This window comes from Tursiops truncatus, chromosome 20 (genome assembly GCF_011762595.2).
Source record: "Tursiops truncatus isolate mTurTru1 chromosome 20, mTurTru1.mat.Y, whole genome shotgun sequence".
Lineage (NCBI taxonomy): Eukaryota > Metazoa > Chordata > Mammalia > Artiodactyla > Delphinidae > Tursiops > Tursiops truncatus.
In genome coordinates this window covers 6921450-6945321 of record NC_047053.1, presented here as the reverse complement: position 1 = coordinate 6945321, position 23872 = coordinate 6921450, and the positions used below count along the sequence as shown (strand labels likewise).

Genomic DNA, 23872 nt, shown 5'->3' with positions numbered 1-23872 from the left:
CAAAGACAAGACTTTCTTCTTCCAAACAAGAAAATCAGCTCTGGGCACCTTCCTTCTGCCTCCTGTAGGTCCAGCCTCATCTCCCTTCTCTCTGGAAGAGACGAGTAACTTCCTTCCTCGACTCGAAGAAACCTGGGAGCTCCAGGGCCCTTGTTCTGGAAATCCTTCTTCCCTCCCTGCGACGACATTTAAGCCTGGCGGAACGGAGCCCCTCCCCAGGCATGTGATGCGACAACCACCAATTCTGCGGGACGTTCCTTACAAGTGTTCTGCAGTGACAGTAAAGGGCAGAGTCTGATGGCCCAAAGAGTCTGGGACAAATGCCCCCCGTCGCTCAGATTCAACTTGGTTTCTTTACAGAAGGCCTTTTAAAATATGCTGACAGGCTCTGTGAATCTCAGTCAAGGAAGCAGTGTGGTAGTCCACACTTACATAGACAAAGAACCCAGATGGGGGCGGGAAAAGCAGGGGGTACTGTGGAACCCACTTTGGGAAACGCAGCCGGGGTTGTTGGAAAGCACGTTTCGAAGTCAGGCTACCAAGGCAAACACCGGAGCCAGATCTGTACTCGGCATCTCTGAAGGCACAATAGGCACCGTCTCTGCCTCGCTGCCCCACCATGCCCTGTGGGGCCTTGGAAGGATGCTCTATGTCGTCTTCACCTTCCCAGGTGTGCGCTGCACCTGCCGGGGTCTGCTCAGGGGAGTGGTTTCACATTTATAGTCTTCTGGTCTGGAAACCCTTCTGGTCTTGAAATTTCTGTCTGGCTACCCAATCCCTGCTGCCTCCCTGGTTGTCTAAGATGTAAACTGTATTCCCCCAAAGAGAACTCACAATACCTGTGTGCGTGGTGGGTGTGAAGAGTTGGAAACCTGCATCTATTATTCTCCAGGGCGTCAAAGGTTCAACAGGCCTTTGTAAGGGCCCCTGGGGCCTCAGCCAACAGGCACATGTTCCTAAAGGGAAAGGCGGCCCCCTATGGCCTTCCCTGGGGTCAACAGTGATTCCTAGTTGAGGGCCATGGCAGCCACCCTGGGCCTGGTAACTTGCTAATTCTGCAGTAGGTGAGAGTCCCTGTTGGCTCCTATGCGGGAGTAGCCGGGGCTTCCTGATCTGGAGAAGAAAGTATGTGGGTGAGGGCCCTGGGTTCTGGAGCCCCTTTCCTGGGGAGCTCTGCTCAGGGGAAGCACAGCTGTCTGTCTGCACAGACTCCAGACTCAAAGGCAGGCCCTCCCTGACCGACATCAGAACTCACTCCCCTGTGACCTGGCTTCCCTGGAGGCAGGCTGTTTCTCCAAGTATGAGCCCTCAGCGGAGTCAGGCCCCAGGCCAGGCAAAGCCAGCCTAGGAACCCAGGTTTCCCCGACGTCCCCACTCCCAGGGGAACACAGTAAACTGAGACAGATTTCCTCCATCCCAAAGGGAAACACAAATGCAAACTTAATGCACGTCCAGGCCCAGAAGCTCAGAAAGGATCTTACTCTCCACACCTGCCCAGCCCGGTGTGATGGGGCAGCCGTTAGTCACAGGTCGCTATGCAAATTCTAACAAGTGAAATTTAAATAGACTCTAAATGCAGGGTGGTACCCAGGATGGGATCCTAGAACGGAAGGAGGACAATACTGGAAGAATTGATGCAATTGAATGAAATCTAGTTTAGTTAATAAGACTGTACCACAATGATTTCTTAGTTTTGACAACTGGACCACGGTGATGTAAAACGTTAACGTTAGCAGAAACTGAGTAAAGGGTATGTAAGAACTCTCTGTACTGTCTTCACAATTTTTTTGTAAACCTAAAATTATTCCAAAATTTGAAAAGTACTGAGTTAAATAAAATTAAAAATTCACTCCTCAGGCAGAGTAGACACATCCGCTGGTCAGTGGCTACCACACTGGATGGTATAGATGTAGAACATTTCTGTTAACGCAGAAAGTTCTAGGGGACAGAACTGGTCTATGGTGTCACCTGGTGTTACCCAGTAACGCACAACATGAAAATCCCAGAACCTCATTTTTCACTCGTATTTTCTTTCCATATGTCTGTTACTATTTCTCTCCATATAAATCATTACTGTTACAGTGTATGTTAAACCGGCCCAAAGAAGGTTTTTAACACGTGCTGAATAGAGCCTTCGGTATTCTGTTTGGGTTTCAAGTTGACTTACGTAGACCTTCCCCAGAAAGCTGGCATTAAATGACTCCAATAAAGTTACTGAACAAACACAGCTCCCACTGTGATCTGAGAGGAAGCCACGTAGGGAAAGTCCTGGGCCCAGTGCTGACCCCAACATGCAGAGAGTGGAATCCCATTTGTGGGGGCACTGGCTGTGTTTCCAGATCTCTCTCCCCAGCTGGTAACCTGGCTGGCTGTGCTTCAGGCATCTGACAGACCTGCACTGAGAAGAACGAACCGGTCCTGTTCACGGGTGGCCCTTCCAACTCTCTCCAGAAGCTCGACTCAAAAGTAACCCTGAGCCCCACGGGTAAACCCTCCACCCCTCTGCCGCCTCAAAGGGGACCTGCCTAAGCTTGCCTTGGCTGGGTTCATTTGTGGTTCCCGCCCACGTTCTCTTTGACCTGTTTGTCCATGATCTTCAGGAACGACCATATGGGATGCTTGTGGTCGATAAATGTGGTCAAGTTTTCCTTCCACATCGTCCTTACCACTACCCCCCGCCACCTCCTTGCAGGGAACCCCCAACCCCACCACTGCTAACCAACTGCTTCAAGAAGGCAGCTTCCCAGGAAGACAAGACACTTCCACTGCATTTCACTCTCACCCCCATCCCAACCATCACGCTCAGAATGAAATCCCAACCCCTTCCTCTGGTCCCTGCTGACTCCCCTCCCATCATCGCCTACCACGTTCCCTCTTGTCCCCCACCCCCCAGCCACACTGGTCTGCTTTCTGTTCTCAAACATGCCAAGGTCACTCCTGCCCCAGGGCCTTTGCACTAGCTGTTCCTTGGCCTAGAACACTCCACCACCACCCCACACACATACTGTCTTCTCCGTGTCTTTAAAGCTTTGACCGAAACATCACTTCCTCACTGAGGCCATCCCTCACGCCCCAGTCACACACTCTGTCCTGCTGCCCATGCAACGAACATCTGACGTATTCCATGTCTGCCTGTTTGTCCAACTCTGCCACTAGAATGTAGGTTCCCGGGAGCAGGGACCACACAAGGACTGGCTTGTCTATGGCTGTATCCCCAGTACTGAGAACAATGTCTGGCATATTTTTTGAATGAAAAGGTTTGGAGGTCCACCACTGTTGCTTTGCAGAAGCAGAAGCGGAACAAAAGAGGCTGAGATCCAGGGCTCTGAGTGGTCTCCAGGCAAGGTGCCCACAGCCCCGGGAGCCCAAGGACGGGGACAGTCAGTTTTTGAAGCTACCTCATGTCTTCATCAAGTCTATTTCTCTCCCCACAATAAAATTCAATCTCCTGAAAGCTGCTTCTAAAACTGAAGGAAAGAATGGCTGGAAAAATTCTAGCGCTCTCCTGTAGAGAGAAATACCAACACAGTTATTCTTCTATTCTTTAGACAGAAGGTTGAGTTCAAAAACCAGAAAAGATGATGTCAAAATACCTCGGATCCTGCTATACCCTCACAGGTGGGTTCTCTTCACTTTCCATCCCAGAGGGTGGATGGAGAGTTGACATGTGTGTTCATGCCCCAGGGTAGAGAGGGCCACAAATCATAACCACGGAGGGCTGGACAGGACCTCAGCCGTGGTCTTCCTCCCATTTACAAATGGACAAAGTGAGGTCTGGCAAGGAGAAGGGGTGTGCCCGAGGCCCCTGTCTAAGGAGTTGCAATCTCACAAACCTAAGACATCACTGACTGTTAGAGGCACCCTTATTTTAAGTACTGCTGAGAAAGAGAAAAAAAAAAAAAAAGATGCTTCCAATTAGACTAGGATACACCATTGATTATCAAGATGTTAAAACTGGGAAACAAAACGTGGGTCTGAGAGTCAACGAGCTGGGGTCCTGAATGTCTTGCGGCCGCTTCTCACTGTCACGGGTTGTCGTCCATCATCCGACAGAGAGCGGTGCTGAGCCAAGGTTCTGAGTCCTTCTAGAACCGAGCTTCTAACTCCGGCGCTGCCGACGAGCGCGGCTGGACGGCCCTTTACTGGGGGGCTGTGCCGTCCCGTGCATTGTAGGACGTTCGGCACCATCCCTGGCCTCTACCCACTAGATGCCTGTAGCTCTTCCCCCCACTGGTGACAGCCACGAATGTCCCCTGAAGGCAAAATCGCCCCTGAGTGGACAACCAGAGCCAGGGAGCCTTAACAAGTATGTACGCGTGACGCGGACAAACACACACAAGGACAGAAGCAAGTTAAACGGGGGCTTCAGTTCAGACCTTCTCTGAGCTGATGTGTGCTCTCCAAAGGGGAAGACAGCAGACAGGATTTCCAGCTGTCTGTGACTACAAAGCCCTTTCTCACAGAGAAATGGACAGACTTGGGATCCCAGGGACATGGGAAGCAGGTGCCCTCGGCCCCTGGGGGTCCACCTAAGTCTGTCCGATGCCTTGGCCACCTTGGCAATTCTCATCCCCGGATCTGACCCTCTCCACCATCTCCCACCTTTCTCAGCCCCTCAGAGTCCCGGCACCCAGCGCAGTGCTGGGTTATCGTGGCTCTCGTGCTAGACGTGAAGGCAGGAATTTGTCACGCCGGGGCCTCCGGGCTGGTGACCTGAGCCAGCTTCTTTCAGTCCTTCTGGGGGATGGCCCCACCAAGAGGATGCTGCTGGGTCCAGTGACAGTGACAGCAGGCTTTGGAGAGGTGACCCCGCTGACCCAGAGGGCAAGTTCCCTAACCAGCCCCAGCAGCCCCGTATAGCAAGCCGTGCAGGGTGGCAGGCTGGGCCATTGTCACCTGTCATCTCACACGACCCAGCCTCCCCCTGCCTGTGTCCTGCTCCGTGGACCCCCTCTGGCCGGAAAAGACAGCTGGGTTTTCCTTCTAGCGTCTGGGTGGCCTGGAGCCAGCCAGGATAGAGGGCCACACCTCACATTATTCACACTACCATTTCTGTTGTTAAAAAAAAAAATCACAAGAACAGCAACAAAAGACAAGGCAGCGTGCCAGGAAATGCTATTGTCATATGACAGCTAGGAAGGCCGAACGGCCCCATTTCTGAGGACTTGGTCTGAGAATGCAGCACTGGCTGCCTCCCTAGGAAACCGGGAGGAAATGCCCCATTTCCCTGCACCACAGGGGGTTCCTTTTTAAAAAATTTAATGAAAAAAAAATGTGTGTGTGTGTGTGTATACATGCATATACACACACACAAATATAAACAAAAACTTTTAAAAGGCTAGAAGAACTTTCCGTGGGAAGCATCCCCCCAGTCCCCTCTCCCAGACCTCAGTTAATTCTCCAGGTCTGTTCTGCCACCACTGGGGTTCTGAGTTCTGTGGCTGGCAATCTTCACAGCCCTAAATAACGTGCTTGGATCCCACTTGATTTCTCAGTGGTGGAGGAGACCGAAAGACACCCCACTGGGAAAGGTGAGGCCTGACCCACTCACACTGGGCACGGCTCCCTTCCCAATCCAGGGTTTAAGAGTCCTCTTGCGACTTTCAGCTCTTCCTTTGGTTTCCTGTGATGCATTCGGTAAATTATTCGTGTTCCGAGAAGGGTACCGGGCTCTCATCTCCCCTCCCCTCCACGTGAGCAGGGGATGTCACTGCTGCTTTTGCCCAACCCCCCTCCCCCAGCCCATGCCTCCCCTCCTCTGTCCCACACTGTCAATGCTACTGATGTTCAAATTCCAGGTCTACACACCCCGTTTGTGAATTCACTCAAAGCTGAGGCCAGGCTCCATTTGGAGACCGAGGAGTCCACAAAAGAAAAGGAGAGACAGAGTCCCCACCTCAGGGAGCTTACAGTCTGGGGTGGGAGAGTGACAACCAACAGGGAGGAGTACTCTGAGGACAGTGCAACAGCAGGAAGCGGGGATCCAGAGTGACGGGAGAGGACTGTAAATTGAGCCATCAAGGAAGGCTTCTCAGAGGAGGTGACATTTAATGCAAGGTCAAATCCACAAGAAGTCAGAAGGTGTTCTCCCCACTGGCGTGTCCTGCAACCCACCTCCTGGGATCCCAGAATGAGATGTATCCTAAGAGTAATAACCCCTCCACCTATTATAGGAATGTCTACCTTGACCACCTCTGCTTCGTTCCCTACGCTGATGGAGAACTCATATCCTTGCAAGGAATCCATTTGCTTTCCAGACATTCTGTTTGAAAGCTGCCCTGTAAACACCTGCCTCCTTAACTCCTATTCCTTGAGGCCTTCGGGAACCACGTGGACCGAGTCTGCCCCCGGTTTGGGTCCCTACACTGGCAGACAGCTAAGAGCTCTGACGCTTCACCTCACCCAGCCATGCCCCGCCACCTCCCTGAGCACCTGAGAGCGAGTGAGAGGGACCAGAGCTGCTGCCGGCACTACTGGAGTGTTGCCATCCCACGGGGCAACAGGCTACGGGGCCTCCAAGCCCTCTAGACCCCTCCCCAGGTTTGGCCCGTACGATCCGCAGCCAGGTTTCAGACCCAGGCTCCAGAGCCGTGGCCTCCCCCTTGAAGGTGTGTGTGGTTCCCAGCCGGCCCCCAGGGTGCCCCGAAGTAGTGCGTGGACGGTACCTGTCAGAGGCAGAGAGCTTCTGTGAGGGCCAGGGCTGGCTGGAATCCCAGGAGAACTGCTGGGACGCTCCCAGGTGGTCTCTGGTCAAAGAAAGAAAAAAACACAATCGCGCTGAGAATTTGCTAGGGCAGAAGCTCCGAGTGTCACAGAGCAGAACTGGGCCACGTCCCTCCCTAAACCCGGGAAGCACGGGTCCGCCTTCTGCTCCCATATCCATCTCCTCTCCTGCCTTCCCATGACAACAAAGTTTCTCTCTGCTGGGGACCCTTCTCCATGCAGCTGGGACCAAAAGGAGGTGGCCTTCTGGGTGGAATCCTGTGAAACAGCCCCCATTGCCCCTCTCCTCCGAGGCTGCCAACTCATGCATCTCCACTTGGGTCCCTCGTCCTGGAACCCCAGCTGTCAACCGGGCATCACTCCCCAAATGCCCACTGTCATCTGAAACCCCAAAGCCCAGGGGAAGGAGCCCTGGCCGGGGGTCTGTACAGAGACCTGGGTGATTGGGGGTGACTTCCTTCCTGGTTCTGCAACTCCACGTCTCGTGTGAATTACAGCTGCTGTGTCTGATTGAACACTTCTCTCTTCCAATATCCAGCCAGAAATAACGCTAAGGTTGCAGCTATACGATCATCCCCCAAACGCTACTCTACCCATCTCACTGCTGTGAGCAGAGACTTCTCATAAAATTGTCTAGTGATAAAAATAATACTTTCTCACTAGATACAACGTGATGATGTAGAAAGAAGTGCAAAGAAGAAAAAGTATCATCCGTAGTCCCACAGCTCGGAGGCCGTCACTAAACATTTGGGCACCTGTGTGCTGATTTGTTTTCTAGGCCTATGTACATCTTTGGAACAAAACAAAATCATACTGTACGTTCTCTTCACCTATGGACTTCTGTGGGTATCTTTCCAAAACCATTAAAAGGGCCGGATAGCACAGGGGTTAGGATCTATTAGCAGCAGTGAGTCTAGAGCCAGATGTCTGGGTTTGAATCCCAGCTCTGCCTCTCACCACCAGTTTAACCTTGACCAAGCTAATCGTCCCCTGGGTGCCTCGGTTTCCACCTCTGTAAAATGAGATCAATAATGGCAGCTGTTGTGTTCATGCCAAATGCCCATTTATAAGCTTTTAGCATCAAGTTATTTTTAAAGTTAGTCCAATATATGGATATGACACTATTTAGTCCAAAATTCTCTTACTGAAAATTCAATTGTCTCAAATATTTAAAGCAAAAACGAACACAATCTTTCAATGGCTTCTGTGAATTAAGATTCGAGAGAACTGGGGTTTGCCCTCAGTTCCGACTCTTATCTGCTGTGCAGCCCTGGGCAAGTGACGCTACTTCTCTGGTCCTCCGATTCTTCATCTAAAATGAAAGGGTCGGGCTGACTGGTCCTTTAGGCCCCAATACTCTTGCCCTCCAGCTTTGATTGGGGGTCTCAAAACCTTAAGATCTACTGTTTGGGTTTTAGGATCTTATGGCTCTAGGAGTCGGGTGGTAATACGGTCCCTTCATGTCTTAAGGGAGAGAAAAAGGAGGGTGAGCAAAAGGCAAGCAGCAGGGAGGATGTGACCAGGAACAAGAGAGCAGAGGGGTCTTCCAGGAGGGGTGACTAGAGGGCAGCATCCCTGGAGGAGGAGGGACGCTTGGGCTCGTGCTGAGAGCACCAAGACTTGGAGAATCTATATAAAGACCACCAGACCGCTCAGAGGCCGAGGGCAGTGGAAGCATCCTAGGCCTGGCCGCTCAGGAGCTGAGTGACCTTTGGAAGCCATCTAACCCTGTGCTTTGTTTTTCTCAACCGTACAATGGGGATAAAAATGGTACCTAATTAGGGCTGTAACAGCATGACATGGGTTAGTACACGGAAGGTGCTTTGGATGACAGGGGCACACAGTAAGTGCCTCATCAGAGTTAAATAAAGCAAACAGACTAGCGAGGCTGGATGTAGAAATGGGGGGGATTCAGATGAGAAAGAAGCCTTCCTACAAAGTGAGCTGGGCTCCAGCAGAGACCAGACGCGGCCTGCAGCCTCCATCTCCTCCCTAAAGAGGCCTCTCTTCCGTCCGCTGGATCGGCCCCACCTGGAGGCCACACTGCTGTCTCCACATCCACAGAGCCCAGCTCAGGCTCTCCCCTCCAACGCAGCCCCCTGGGGCTCAGGGGACCAACCTCCACGGCTTCACCAGCTCCTCCCGGGTCCCACCACCCACATGCAATCAGTTCCCGGGGCCTGGAGGTGCCCCTCCATCACTTTCCTCACCTCCTCTCCACCTCACCCCTAACGTGTCTCCCCACTCAGGGTCAGCGCTCACCTGGAGAACCCCTTGCGCCTCCTTTCCAACATGGCACAGAGAACAAAGTCCAAGCTTTGTCATCCCCACGCCCACCTCTCCGCCAGCGAGGCTCCAGCACAGCAACCTTGTCTGTCTGTCCAGACTGACTCCCACTGACCTCACTCCAGCCCAGGTAACTCACTTGCTGGTCTCGGAACATGTCTTTGCTCTGATTTTTACACACCCTCACCACCTCCCGCCCCCACCATCCCTGGATGTCAGGATCGTGTTCGTTTGCCAAGTTCCAACTAAAACGCCTCTTCCTCCATGCAGCCTTCCCAGCGGACTGCGGGAGAAGGCTCTGAAATCACAGGGAGATGCTGCCTGCAGTCAGAACCACGCTCTAGGTGCTGGGGCCCGAAGGAAGGCCCCTTGCCCTGTATTCGCTGGCCTGGGTCACTCACAGGCCCTCAGAGGCGGGAATCTCTTCTCCTGTATCGCATCTCTCTATCCAACCTCCGCCAGGACTCCATCAGGGACGATGCAGATGCCTGAAGGGTTCAGCCCAGCCCACCTCCTGGTCTTAGCCAGCTCTGGTCAGTCCAAAATACAAAGCCACTGTGAGCCTGGGGCAGGCCAGGCGGACATCTGGAGAGAGCCCCCGGGGCTCTGGCTGAGTGACCTCATCGGCAGCAGGAAAAATCACCCCAGATGACCACACCACACACAGGCAGGAAACCATTTCCAGGTCTTTTTCAATAAAAGACTCCCTAATCTATTTACAGCACACCAGGCTCCCCGATAGCGCCAAAGCAAAACTGAAGTGGCAGCTCGGGGCTCAGGCTACCCTGGATTGAGGCCCCCTTGCATTCTCTGGGCTTCCATCCTGGGGGGCTAGGTCATTCCAGTTGACCACCCAGACTGCTAACAGTCACTGCCATGCAGGCCCCAAAGGCTCTGGGCGGGGGGTGGGGGCCAGTGAGGACAGAGTGGAAGGAGTGAAACCTGTGCTTGGAAAGCCTCTGACCGTCCAACCCAATTCAGGAGAAACACATTGTTTCCTAAAGGCAACTCGAACTCAACTCGAACCTCTTCCGCTGAAAACAGGGGAGACAGATACACACACAACTGAGCTGACTGCTGACCGTGGATCAAATCGGACCAAGGGAGGTTGCTATTCTAGCCACCCATGTGAGAAGCCAGAAATTTCCATTTCCCCATCAGTGGATTACAGGGGCTGCCCATGTAGAATAAAACTTCTAAACAGAGAGTATAGTTGAAAGGTGGAAAGTGATGTCAATGTGATTTCAGAGCACAGACGCCCCTTCCTTAAAATAAGAATAATAATAATTATTATTATTTTTAAAAAACAGTAAGCAAGGCAGGAGTTATTAACTTTAGAGTCACTTGTAGACTTCGTTTCCCTTTGTTAAAACTACATCCTTCATGCTTTGCAAGGTACGAGCTTGCACTGGGAAAGTCAGTGAGCCCCTGGACCTCATCTGCCTTGGGGGAATCTGTGAGCCTTGTCCCCCACCCTTTTCCCCCTCCCCTTCCCACACTCTGCCCCACCCACCAGTGGACTCCTGGCTCATGATTGGTCAGTTTTCTTGGTTGAGTAGTAGCTCTCTGCTGCCCCCACTGGCTATCAGGTGAAATAACCACAGGTACCAGCCTAGGAGGAACTGGGTTCTTGGGTCCTGATCACGCACACCCCGGATGCCCTTGGCAGGGACACAGCATGTGGAAACAGAAGGACGCAAAAGCTCCTCGCAAACACTCTTTTGCAGGGAATTCCCTGGCGGTCCAGTGGTTAGGACTCTGCACTTAAACTGTAGAGGGCCCGGGTTCGAGCCCTGGTCAGGGAACTAAGATCCTGCAAGCCATGTGGTGTGGCCAAGAAAACTTTCACAATCGCAAGAAGTGGACATGCCTCCAAAACTAGGACTTTAAAGCACCTCTGTCAAAACTGAAAAAGGGGGCTTCCCTGGTGGCGCAGTGGTTGAGAGTCTGCCTGCCGATGCAGGGGATACGGGTTCGTGCCCCGGTCCGGGAAGATCCCACATGCCGCGGAGCGGCTGGGCCCGTGAGCCATGGCCGCTGAACCTGCGCGTCCGGAGCCTGTGCTCCGCAACGGGAGAGGCCACAACAGTGAGAGGCCCGCGTACCGCAAAAAAAAAAAAAAAAAAAACTGAAAAAGGAAGCAGGTACAAAATTTTTAAAATGACATCAAAGAACTGAAACACAGGATTAACAAATTCCATGGAAACTGGAGATATGTAGAATACTGTACCTAACTGAATAAAATATAGCCTTGTACATTTAAACAAACAAACGAAAAAACACAACACCCTCTTGGAGGGGCATGAACTGCTCTGCAGGATCATCTAGGTCTGATCACCAGCGGGAGGGCTTCTGATCCTGGGCCAGACCCTGAGTCTCAGGCAGCCCAGAAGGGTTGCAACACGGCCACTGGCCCCAGAATCTAGTCTATTTCCTGAGCTTCAGCAAACATGGACCCCAGGCTGGGAGACCTGAGGTCTTCAGCAGGAAATGCTGGCTGGAGTCAAGCCTGGGGGGTGGGGATGGGGGTAAGTAGGTGGTAGCTAACACCCCACCAACTCCCAGCCTTCAGGCAGCACACACGGCCCTGGGGTGCTCCCCTGAGCACTGCGGGAGAGGAGAGCTGGGGACACCAGGACTCCACTGGCACAAGAAAGGTAAGAAGTGGAAAGGAACCTGGACCGGGTGTTTAAAACACCCCTCAAATATTCTGAGGCAGCCTAGAGATGTTCCTAAGAGCTCAGGTGTCACACAGACAGAGGTTCGAATCCCAGCTCCACCCCTTACTACTCGGCCTCGGTTTCCTCACTGTAAAGTGGGGATGACACGACTGCAGCCTCGTGGTCCTGGGATGCACGGTCAGTGGGCACATACAGCTTCCAGCACAGTCTCGGAGACAGAGGAAGCCCTCAAACACATTAAACAACAACACTAATAATATGAATGAAACAAAACCCTCTGCATTCCTTCCTTCCTCTTTCCTCCTCTCTGTTTCCCAACTTCCACCCCACCAGCTGCCTCCCTGCCCCACCCTCCTCTTCCTGCCTTCACAGAACACAGCTCCCAAAGGGAGAGGGAGGGCACGGCTCCCTCTCGGGGGCTGGGGGGAAGAGATGCTAGAAGGTCTTCGTTAGCATGTCTGAGCTGCAGGGGGGTCCCCGCACAGCAGCCCACAGAACCCTTATGCAACCCTGTGATCCAGGCGGGGCAGGGGCCCTGACGCCCGCTCTACAGATGATACAGAGGCTGGTGATGCCAATGGATGAAGCAGCAGCCCCGTCAGTGCCCTGGCCGTTGGATATTGGCCTGAGTCAAGCTTCGGACTGGCTCCAGCTGGCACAAAGGGCCTGCAAGAGTAGGGTGGGGAGCTCCCAGAGAAATTCTAGTAGGGAGGGTGGTCCGCCTGGAACACCCCGAGCCTGTCCTTCAACCCCTTTAGGATCCCCGACATACCAACCTCCTCATAGGGTGCGGACTTGGTCAAACACACCGGGAACCCCTGAACGTGGGCTGGGGAATGATGAGGGCTGATGCAACACAGGAAAAAGGGGGTCGTGTCACTGAGCCAGCAAGTATGGGCAGCTGACTGCCAGCTCACAGATATTCCAAGCCCTGCTGTATGGCTGAGAAAACTGTAGATGGGTCCCCAGAAGGAAATCTTATCACATCAAAGCCTGAACACTCAGGACCCAGACCCTAAGCACAGCTATTAAGCAAAGCTCCAGGTCTGTTTCCCAAACTTGGTCTCTCCTCAGGATCATTCGATCTGAAGCTACAGATTCCCAGACCTTGCGCCCGAAGACTCTGCTTTGGCAGGTCTTGGGTGGAACCCAGAAGTCAGCATTTTAACAAGCAGGCTCAGGGGTTAACCAGATGTAAGAAAAACGGGTAGAGTCCATAGTAAACCATGATGGGAACCAGCCACAGAGGGGGAGGTACCTGGATGAGACAAAAAAACGCCAGGGGAGCGATCAGACACGGGATCAGGCATAGTACGAAGCAAGATGTGTGAGAGCAACGTAGGGGAACTTAAGGAACCCTCCAAAATGTCACGTCTACCCCAATGTTCTAAAAATATCAGGTTCATAACATCCGTCCCCAAGAGCCTTTGCTTTGACTTGCGGCTTTGTTATCTATTTTAGTGTCTGAGGGAGCCTTATGAATTACAGTGACTGTCACAAACCCTTTAGCACAACTGAGTCCTTAGGGTTTTATGCAATCCTGGTCCCACGTGGTTGGCAGGGACAGAGCTGACAGGTCAGCGCCATCAGGATATTCTCAGCTGGAAATCTTATCAAATCAAAGCCCGGGACACTCACAGCCCTATGTGCTCTCCGCCAACATCATTTAGGTTTTCTGAGCCCTGTGAACAGGCACCAGGCTGGGGAGGGGCTCTGAGAGCTCACAGCGTCATCCCTGCCCTCAGGGAGCTGACGGCTGGGGAGCTGGATGAGGTCATCCTAAGTCAGCTGTAACACCTGCTTTCAAATCCGATCCTCCCAGAGATGTGCTCTAAGGGCTGGGACTGTATCAGATAAATGTATCTCTGTCTCCCTGGTCCGCGGTACAGCAGGCACTCAATAGATGTTTGAGGAATGAATGGAGGCTCAATTCAAAGCACTGTCAGAAGCAAGTCTAGTTACATTGCCAATGGCTGGCTTTAAAGATGAGTGAGTGAGTGAGTGAGCGCGCGCGCGCGCGCGCGTGTGTGTGTGTGTGTGTGTGTGTGCGTGTGTAGATAAAAAGATAAACAGACAACAGAAAGACATAGAAGGGGCAGGGAGAGCAGACGGGTCACCAAATCCCTTCACATAGTATGAAGTAGACATCAAGCAAGCTGCTCAATCCAAAAAGAGCCCAGAACGTACAGGTGGGTCACAGAAAAACAATTGCAGATGACCAATAAGGAAGAAAAGATGCTGATTCTCACTCAAAATTGGAGAAGTGGGGCTTCCCCGGTGGCACAGTGGTTGGGAGTCCGCCTGTCGATGCAGGGGACGTGGGTTCGCGCCCCGGTCTGGAAAGATCCCACATGCTGCGGAGCGGCTGGGTCCATGAGCCATGGCCGCTGAGCCTGCGCGTCCAGAGCCTGTGTTCTGCAGCGGGAGCGGCCGCAGCGGTGAGAGGCCCGTGTACCGCAAAAAAAAAAAAAAAAAAAAAATTGGAGAAGTGCAAATGAAGATGACAAGACACTATTTTTTTCACCCACTGGATCATTTTCTGCTAACCGGCTACTAAAGAAAACAGGCAAGTCTGCAGAGAAAAATATGTATGAAACAGACCCAGAAACGGGCATAAGACATCAGGAGATCCCAGAAACCCAGGACAAACAACGCGCCTGATTTTCCTTCCGGTCCTTAAGCGGGGGCTTCTGTGAGATGCCCCATATCCTTCTAATAAAGGTCCTTTTTTCATAAGCTACTTTGGGTGGGCTTCTATTCCTATAACAAGGTAGTCCCTGCCCTTGGACAATCTCCCACATGCACTGCCCCGTAATGGTCAACGCCAGCCCCAAGGCCATTAGATCCACATCTGGAATCTCCTTCTGTGACCAGGCTGAATTGTGACTTCTGAAGTAGGACTTCCATAACCTCTCCCGGGAAAAAAATCACACCGCTCAACAGTTCAGAAGCTTCTCTACCCACAAAGTGGTATTTTCCACCCATACGTCACCTTTCTGTTTTGTTTTCTCAGAAACTCAGCATTTATGGACTTCAATGGCTCTGCACTGCTAATCCAGATTTAGAAGACTTTCCAGTAAAAGGCGTGACTTTACATTTTATAAATAATGCTCAAGATCACTGAGAGTGTTGCTTTTCACAAGCCAGAGGAGACTGTCAGAAAGAGCTCTGGTTATTCTGGGAAATAGGAATAGGCAATCATCCCCCTGAGGTGCGGCCGCAAAGGCACTTCCAAGGCCGCTGGATGCCCGAGGAAGGCCGGCCAGCCCCTGAGGCACAAAGAACCAACACTGCAAAACAGGTATAGAAATGCTGGGCAAAATGAGCTCTCCTCAAACATTAAGAAAGGGCATTCCGGGTAGAGAAGACTACACAACATGGGGAAGAAATGGGTAGAGCTGAATGAAACAAGATTCCTTAGGAAAGTGCATGAGTAAGTTTAAAAAAGAAAAAAGCAAACAAAGAAAACCCTCTCTGCAAAGAAGCCTGAAAGCCTCATCCAATTAGGGAAATGCTAAAATGCTGGGGGCAGAGGCAGCCTCCTGCAACGTTAGAGCATAGGAGCCTCACCTGCAGGCCTGGTTAAACCACAGATTGCAGGCACACCCCCAGAGGGTCAGATTCAGGAGGGCCAGGGTGGGGCCTGAGACAGCATTTCTAACAAATTCCCAGGTGATACTGACGCTGCTGGTCCAGGGACCCCACTTTGAGAACCACAGACGTAGAGAAAGACAGGACGAAGAGCATTCTCTGCAACAGTTCACCCTGCCTCCAGCGGTTGGAGGTAGGGCTATAAAAAATAATTTTTTTTTTGAAAGGTACAACAATCAAACCAACCCACGAATTACTCCTGACTTGAAAGCATCCACTGCTCACCTCCTTTCCTCTGAACGGGTGTTGTTGGCTGAAAACTGCGGCAAATAGTCAAGTTGGACCGAGAGATGCGGAGAGAGAAAAGTGAACCCCACGGGGCAGATGCTCTGAGAGAGCAAAGAAGAAATCCTCCGGGACCACAAATGTTTGGGCTGTTATGCAAGCCTCTTGAGGATTTCCTCTCCATCCCTAAAGCTCGCTAACTTCTTAGTTTGCATTTGCACACCTGGTAAGAGGAATTCACGCTCTGTGCACGAGAGTTGAGCCAGCTGGGTGGGGACGCGGTGTCCAAAAGCACTGTGTGCTCCTTGGCCCCTTCTGTCCTATTTCCCAAGGCTGTGTCCCTGTTCTGTCCTCTCCGTACCTTTTCTGCAGTGTCTCCCCCATCAGCACATGTTAATTTTACATACGGGCAGCAGAAAGCAAGTGAAGTCTTTATCCGTGGCAGAGAGGAAGAGAAGGGAGGGGGAGGAGGGGATGGGGGTCTCCTTGACTCCCAGCCCAGAACACACCTCCTTCTGTGGCAGAGATCACGTGGCCCGGCATCCCTGGATGCTCCTTTGCGCCATATAGAAAAGACTGGGGGCCTTTCAGGCTCCAGTTTGTGCATCTCAGCCCCAGAAGGATCCCCAGAACACGAGACCACCTCTCCAGTGGAACCGAGGAGGGTGGGATGTCGTGCTGGGGAAGGCGAAGCAAGAGAGAACCTTGGTGCTCAGCTCCCATCCGCTCCTCTATTTCAGAGAAGCTAATTTTACCTACTTGTACAAGTAATACAGGTCCAAGGGAGAAAACACTGGAAAACGGCAAAGTCAAAAGAGAACATAAAAATCCTCCCTGATCCCACTGCTCAGGGAGAACCCCTGCGTACAAGTTATCTCCCTGCACATCTAAATGCAATGGTGTGTCATGAGAGTGGAGGGCACCCCAGGCAGCAGGAATCAGGGACAGAGGGAGGTGGTGGCCGGGAGCTGGGTCCTGTCTGCATGGCCACAGGGCTCTGTCCTTAGGAAATACAAAGCTTGAAAGGCTTTCCAAAGCAGCCCAACCCTTCTCTTTTCAAGATGGGGGCTCAAGACCAGGATTGCTGGTAATGCACCTAGAATCTGGCTTAAACCGGAGATGAACATGACCTCCAGCCAAGTCCTCTCTGGTATGTTCCAGAGAAGCCTCACAAGTACCGGGAAATCAACTGCTTCATGAAGTGTCTCAATTCACACTGCTGTGCACCTGAAACTAACACAACATTGTAAATCAACTCTACTCCAATTAAAAAAAAAAAAAAAGGAGTGGGAAATCCACTTAAATGGGGAAGAGAAAACAAGTGTCTCTTTGCTGCAGCTCGTATTAAAGCTTTCCTGCACGCACATCTCTTGGAATTACTGGCGTTCTGGTACCCTGGCAGCTATCCTAAGCCGGAGCTCATACCTCACATTCGCTGATCGGCTGGCGATAGGTTGGCAACGTAACAGGAAGGCGGGCCACCCTTCCTGCTGCTGGTGCTAACTGCCCCGTAGGGCAGGTGTTCTGAGACACAGATGACAGATTGCTCCTGTCCACAGCATTGCGGAGGACAAAACACCGCTTGTTTGTTTTAGCAGTGCCCAAAGAGACCACGATGGCGTGTTACTCTGGGCGTGGGAAATGTATTGGTTTCCTGGGGCTGCCCTAACAAAACACCACGAACTAGGCAGCTTCGACTACGACAGAAATGTATTGCGTCACAGTTCTGGAGGCTGGAAGTCTGAGACCAAGGTGTCAGCAAGATTGCTTCCTTCTGAGAGCTTGTGAGCATCTGCTCTAGGCCTCTTCCCTGGCTTCTGGTGGCCTCGGTCATTCCGTGGCTCATAGATGGGCTCCCTTTGTGTCTTCACATCGTCTTCCCTCTGTGTGTGTCTGTCTCTGCGTCCAAAACGCTTTTCGTAAGGATCCGACGTATTGGATGAGGGCCCAGCAAGCGCCGGGATCTTAACCTGATCGTCTGCAAAGACCCTATATCCAAGGTCACATTCAAGGGTCCTAGGGGTTAGGACTTAAACTTCCTTTGGGGGGGTGGGGGGGACACAGTTCAAAAGGCTGCAGCTGGCTGGGAACAGTAGGAGGCAGGGATGGAGGTCACACTAACCTATGGAGTTGATCTGGGGAACAGAAAGTCTGGACAGAGGAGTCCAGGGATTCAGAAGCAGAGGGTCCGGGTCTGTGGCAGGGCCCAGAGGGGGAGCAAGGAACTGGACCACCAGGGACCAGGGGAAAACTAAGCCCCAGCCCTAGTACATGTCCCAGCAGGCAGCCACGCAGAGCACGAGTGCCGTCAGACTGGTTGTTCAAACAGTGAAAAACGTCTGTACCAGTTGGAAAACTGCTTCCGCTCCGACCTCCCTACCCCAAGTATCCCCAGTCCCCGAGACCGCCCCACCCCCATTAGATCCCCACAAGGGCCATTAAGGCTGAATGCCTGGGGAGGGGGCGGGGGGCAGAATCCCCTTCCAGCATGTTCTTCGCGCAGTCCATCCCTGTGCTGGACCGCTCGGTAACTTCCTCTGCTCTCACCCATTGCAGGGGCTATTTCTTCTCGGGCTGGGTACACAGGTGCTAATAAGCACAGCCGGCAAGAGGGCAGCGCATCACTCCACAGGAATGTCCAGGAGCCCCGCCGGGTACAAGGCCCAGCCCATGACCTTCCAAGGACAGCAAGACCCTTCAGGGGAGGCTCCCAGAGCCCCGTGCCCAGCCCAGCACCCCGCTGCCGGGGAGCGCACGCAATCAACACTCATCCCGCGCCACTAACTTCTCACCCCATCCTCCTCCCACACCTCTTGGAAGAGCACTGCCTACTCCGGAATCCATCTTGGACTGAAATTACAAAAAGGCTGTTCCTCAGCTCCAAGACCTTCCTCCAACAGTGAAGATCTGATCGCCGGGACGCCATGCCAGCTCTCCGTACGAGGCAGGTTCCCCAGCAGTGGTGTGTGAGGAGCACGGCGGTGTGGCAACTCCCTGTTGCACAGGATTTGAGGGCCGGAAGGGACCTGCAGAGGTCTGTTCAGGCAGGAAAGAAAATGGACTGCAACCCACGAGGAAAGTCTCCTTTAACAATCTCATCTCCACTGGGAGGCGTTCTCGAAGCCATTTGCATTGTGTTCGCCCACACCACCCCTGCAAGGAGCCATCCAAGTGCATAATGAGAGACGGCAACAGAGAAGGCATTGAGCAAACGCTTGTGGCTTGATAATCCATTCACGTGGTCCTGGCCCACTCACTCATCAGAATATAACCTATGGATAATTTCCATTTTGCCAGGAGTTCCGCTGACTCCGTGGGACCCAACTCTTTAAACAGCATTGATGGCTATCTCTGTCCAGACCGCCCTTCCCTGTGGACCCCAACTTCCTGCTGCGGCCACGTGCTCCCACTGCCCCCCCCCCCCACAGGCTTTACAGAAGCCCCCAAACGGCAATGCTTCCTGCACTAATAGGTCGGGTGCACATGAAAGCTCCAGGAATAAGGCAGAGTATGGGATGAGTCTGAAAGTTCTTCCTGAAGTGGACCGGTCAGTCCTTTCTCCCGATTCTTTCATCTCTCGCCTGGTCCCCTTTCATAATCTCTTATTTCCAAGTGCATTTATAAAATAGATTCCTGATTTTATGCCTAATGCTAATTTTCCCCTGCAATACTCGCTGTCAAGCCATGAGGCTATGTCCAAACACAGGTCAAAGCTCAAGGCCCCACAAGCACTGGACATGTAAGATGCTTGCATGAAGCAGACTCGAGCAGAAGAAAAGTCAGGAGTGGTGGCAACCTGCTCAGATCCACCGGTGGCGTTCAGGCAGGAAGGCGGGTCGCATGCGGCCATACCTCACAATTTTTCAAAAGGAGACAAGTATCTGGGTGGGTATGAAACATGTCCCAATTTTTCAATGTTGGCAACTCATTCAACATCTTTAAGGATGGCGAACACAAAACAAAATCCTTCTGTGGACAGCCTCTGGCCTCAAGACAAGCCCCCGTGAGACATCGACTCTACCTGAATCTCTGCAGGACAGCTCACCTGGATCTAGCGGTCCTGACCCTGCCTTGCCCCACCGCCACCAGAGGCACTACAACTACCCTAGAAATGCAGTCATCACACACCAGAGTTCAACCCAAGCAAACGTCACTCCTTATGGATACACAGCTCACGATCACCTTGTACTTTTCTCGGCCTGTAATGAATACAGGTCGATCTAATGCCTGGAAAAGATCCTACCACTTTACATGGATGGATTAGCGTGACAGGGCTGGATTAGTCATTGGATATGATCCGATCCCACCACACTCACCAGGCCACTGGGCTCTGCAAAGTGATGATGAGGGCAAGGTGACCCTACACTGGTACGTATGTCCTAAGCAAAGCAGAGGCCAGCTAGGACATTCCGGGATAACGTTCTCCAGAGAAGAGAAATATGAAGGAAGAAAAACTTTACAGCTTTCTTACATCTCCAAGGCCTAGAACTCTTTCACTAGACTCCAAGTTCCTTGAAGGCAAGGATGGTGTTCAGATGTCTAGATGTCAGAGTGCTACAGAGAATGGGAAAATGAAAACAGTAGAAGCCCCAAAGCCTTTGACTTAGTTGCAGCTAGAAACAAAGTTGAAACCAGAGTTCATACGTCTTTTATTTTTTTAATGGCAAAAATACTGAGATTCAAAAAAAAATGTTTTTTGAGCTATTGACTCAAAAGCTGTGAAATGATAAGAACTGCCACTACATCCTGTTATGTAGACAAGAATAAAGGCTAGAGATATCTGCAAGTCTGCTACCCTGACAACACAAGAGTATAAACACAAGCCAGGTGAAGGGCCTTTGTTGGTATTTTATTCTCATTCTATATCCTGTCACTGTAAGATTGAGTTATTTGTCTTCAAGTCGTTTTTCCGCGAGATTCTACTTTAACGACAATGGTTTACGGTTATATAACCATAAACCATTTATTTAACCTTGGGACTATAATGCACGTTTACTTGTTCGAAGAAAATTGTATTTTCTCATTGAATTTCCACGAGAGAAAAACTGGATTTCAAGGGACTCTTCAGCGTCAGAATATCTGATCCACTGACCATGCCATCATCAATCTGGTTGTCTCCTTAGACGTCAAAAATAGGTGGTGACTATCAGAAAACAATTAAAGATATAAAGCAGAAATTTTTACTCGCTCCAAATAGGAGATTCCAATTCAGTAGGTCTGCGGCAGGAGCTGTGTGTCAATATTTTTAAACAAACTCCCCATGTGCTTCAATGCCCACCGAAGTTTGGGAATCGGGCAGAAGGAATGCCCAACTGAGGCATCAAAGGACTTGTTCTAGAAGGACACCAGGAAAGTCACCAACTCACCCACCTACCTCTATATGCCTGTTTTTATTGTGATATAACTCATATACCATGCAACTCACTCTCTAAAAGCACACATTACAGGGGTTTTTAGTATATTCACAGAGATGTGCAACCACCAACACTATCTAATTTTAGAACATTTTCATCACCTCAAAAGGACACCCCTTACCCGTGAGAAGTCACCCCTTCTCCCCAGTCCCTGGAACCACGAATCTGCTATCTGGGTCTATGGATTTGCCTGTTCTAAGCATTTCATATAAATGGAATCACACAACATAGGGCTTTGTGTGTGTGGCTTCTTTCCCTTAGCACGATATTTTCAAGGTTCACCCATGCATGTTGCATGTACCCATTAGTACTTGCTTCCTTTTTATGGCTGAATAACTTCCCATTGCAGGGACAGACCACATTTTGTTTCGGATATTAATTTTGGTGGGGGGGGGGGGCCCACACCGAGCAGCTTGTGGGATCTTAGTTCCCCAACCAGGGATTGAACGCAGGCCCTCGTGGGTAAGAGCATGGAGTCCTAATCACTGGACCGCCAGGGAATTCCCAGACCACATTTTGTTTATCCACTCATTCGCTGATGGACGTTTGGGTTGTTTCTGGCCATCATGAATAATGCTGCTATGAACATTCATGTATAAATTTTTGTGTGGACACGTTTTCAGTTCTCTTGGGTAGATATCTAGGAGTGGAACTGCTGGGTCCTATGCCATACATTCTATTTTATTCCAGATCTGAACCACTTGCTGCTAACTGGAGACCCCACCTAACATCCAATGAGGAAAGTTCTTACACTGTTGACCAATAAGTTGTCTTTTTCAAAGTAACACTAGCAAACAATAAAATTCTGTCTGCTTTGTGTTTTGATTTTTATGGGACTTCAACTTCCTGGCAGCGTGAATGACTCTCTAACCCACCTCGCACCTGCCAAAATTCCAGGAGAATTTAAAACTGCTTAAAAACTGCTGAGAAATGAGAGATGTGTACTGAAGTGTTACCTTAATATTACAGATTAAAATGAATTCTCTGGAAGGGAAAAACGCAATCCCACAGAAACAGATGAATAGTAAGATTTAAGGGCTCACAGCTTCCCATTAAGAAAGAGTCCATGAAAGAAAAATAATACAGCTAAAATAAAAAACATGAACACACACGCACGCACACACGCGCGCGCACACACACACACACACACACACGCACCTATTTCAATCAACTGAATGTGCCAAATAAAAGCATCGTTTTAGTCTCACATTTGTTCAACACAGATGGACAGATGAAAACAGACTGATGTTTTTGGGCGCAGAAGCTTCTCAGGGCAACTTTTATTAACTGAGAATTATCAGGGCTGCTCTCTCAAGTATTCCAATTATTTGTAACAAAGAGAAGCTCAAGGAATGCTTTTAAAAAGGGTTCTACTGGAAAACTTATCCAGAAACTCACATTAGCTCCTGCTGTAATAAAGTTAAATGGGAATCTACTCACTTAAAGAAAAATTAAAACCAGAAATCAAGAAAAGTGCCTATTATTTGGTAAATGAATCCAAAAGCTCAAATCCTGGTTTAATCCTCCACGTTTGGCTCACAAACATAATAAAACATTTATACATATGAATTCTTTGTCAAAAGAGCTTAAAAACAGTTCCCAGCTCTCCTGGGTTTCAGTTGATGCTCTCAGAAGATAGTTGTGTTTCCCTTAAAAATAAAAGTTATCTCGAATTGTTTTTGCTACTAATCCATGAACTCAGTTATCCTTACTGCAAATTAAGTCACTGCCCTCCCCCATGCCCATCCTCCTGTATACTGAGGTAAAAAGGAAAAGATTAGAAGACAGGGGATCCAAGCATAGCTTGGTCTTTGAATGGGCAGGTAACTTTGACTGAGTCCCTTTACCCCAATGGGGGACTCCCTTCCTCGTGTGTAAAATGAACGGGTTCTATCTGTTAGGCTGGGGGGATCATCAAACTTTTTCTTTTAAAGGCCGGAGAGTAAACATTTTTGGTTTTGTGAGCTATATGGACCCTACTCAACTCTGCCATCTTTGGGCAATAGCAGCCTTAGGCAAAAAGAAAATAAAAGAGGGGCTTCCCTGGTGGTGCAGTGGTTAAGAGTCCACCTGCCAATGCAGGGGACGTGGGTTCGAGCCCTGGTCCGGGAAGATCCCACATGCTGCAGAGCAACTAAGCCCCTGTGCCACAACTACTGAGCCTGTGCTCTAGAGCCCACGAGTCAGAACTACTGAGGCTGCGCTCTGGAGCCCGCACACCTAGAACCCGTGCTCTGCAGCAGGAGAAGCCACGGCAATGAGAAGCCCACGCACCGCAACGAAGAGTAGCCCCCGCTCACCACAACGAGACCCGCACAGCAACAAAGACCCAACGCAGCCAAAAATTAAAATAAATATATATTAAAAAAAAAAAAGAAAAGAAAAGAGCACGCCTGTGTTCCAATTAAACTCTATTTACAGAAACAGGCTGCAAGCTGAATTTGGCCCAAGGACTGTAGACTGCCGACTGCTGTGTTCAATGATTTGTAAGGTTCCCCCTAGGATGACTGAGTAAAAGTCATCGGCCACCGAAACCCTGTAAATAATCAAGTCATCAAGGCCTGACAGCGGAGAGAGATGTACAGCCCAGCACACAGTGGGACAGGAGCCTCCAGGCTGGGACAGACATTGGGCTCTTCCTCACATTTCCATCGACTGCCTCCTCCTATTTTGGTGGGTACCTCACCCACGCTCCACTGACCATCGCCTTGGGCTTGGCTGAAGCATCACTCTGTGGGCGTGGAATAAGGCTTTCCAAGAGGCTGCTGGGGGTCAGATGCTACACCCCAAAGTGGGGGGAAATGGCTCTCCAAGCAGAGAAGCGTGGCCAGTGGGAAACAGGAGATGAGAAGGAGGGGAGCAGATAAAACACCTCTGCTCTCCCGTGGACTA

The 23872-nt window shown here is 50.9% G+C and overlaps 1 protein-coding gene and 1 non-coding gene across 19 annotated transcripts in view; one reads left to right on the top strand and one right to left on the bottom strand.

Moving 5' to 3' along the window:
* GAS7 (growth arrest specific 7) overlaps positions 1-23872 on the bottom strand; it is a 201061-nt gene that overhangs the window by 51140 nt on the left and 126049 nt on the right. For 17 of the 18 annotated variants that reach the window (XR_004523775.2, XR_004523776.2, XR_004523778.2 and 14 more), the window contains one exon: positions 6666-6746. Coding sequence is in view for 2 of the 18 variants with exons in the window: in XM_033847251.2 (XP_033703142.1) it covers positions 6666-6746 (81 nt within the window). In the remaining 16 variants the exon portion in view is untranslated. Of the gene's footprint in view, positions 1-6665; positions 6747-13939; positions 17861-23872 lie in introns of those variants that run through there. The other variant, XR_012328645.1, reaches the window with a different exon arrangement.
* On the top strand, positions 10742-10814 carry TRNAL-UAA (transfer RNA leucine (anticodon UAA)). The gene has a single exon. It is a non-coding gene; the product is annotated as a tRNA-Leu (tRNA).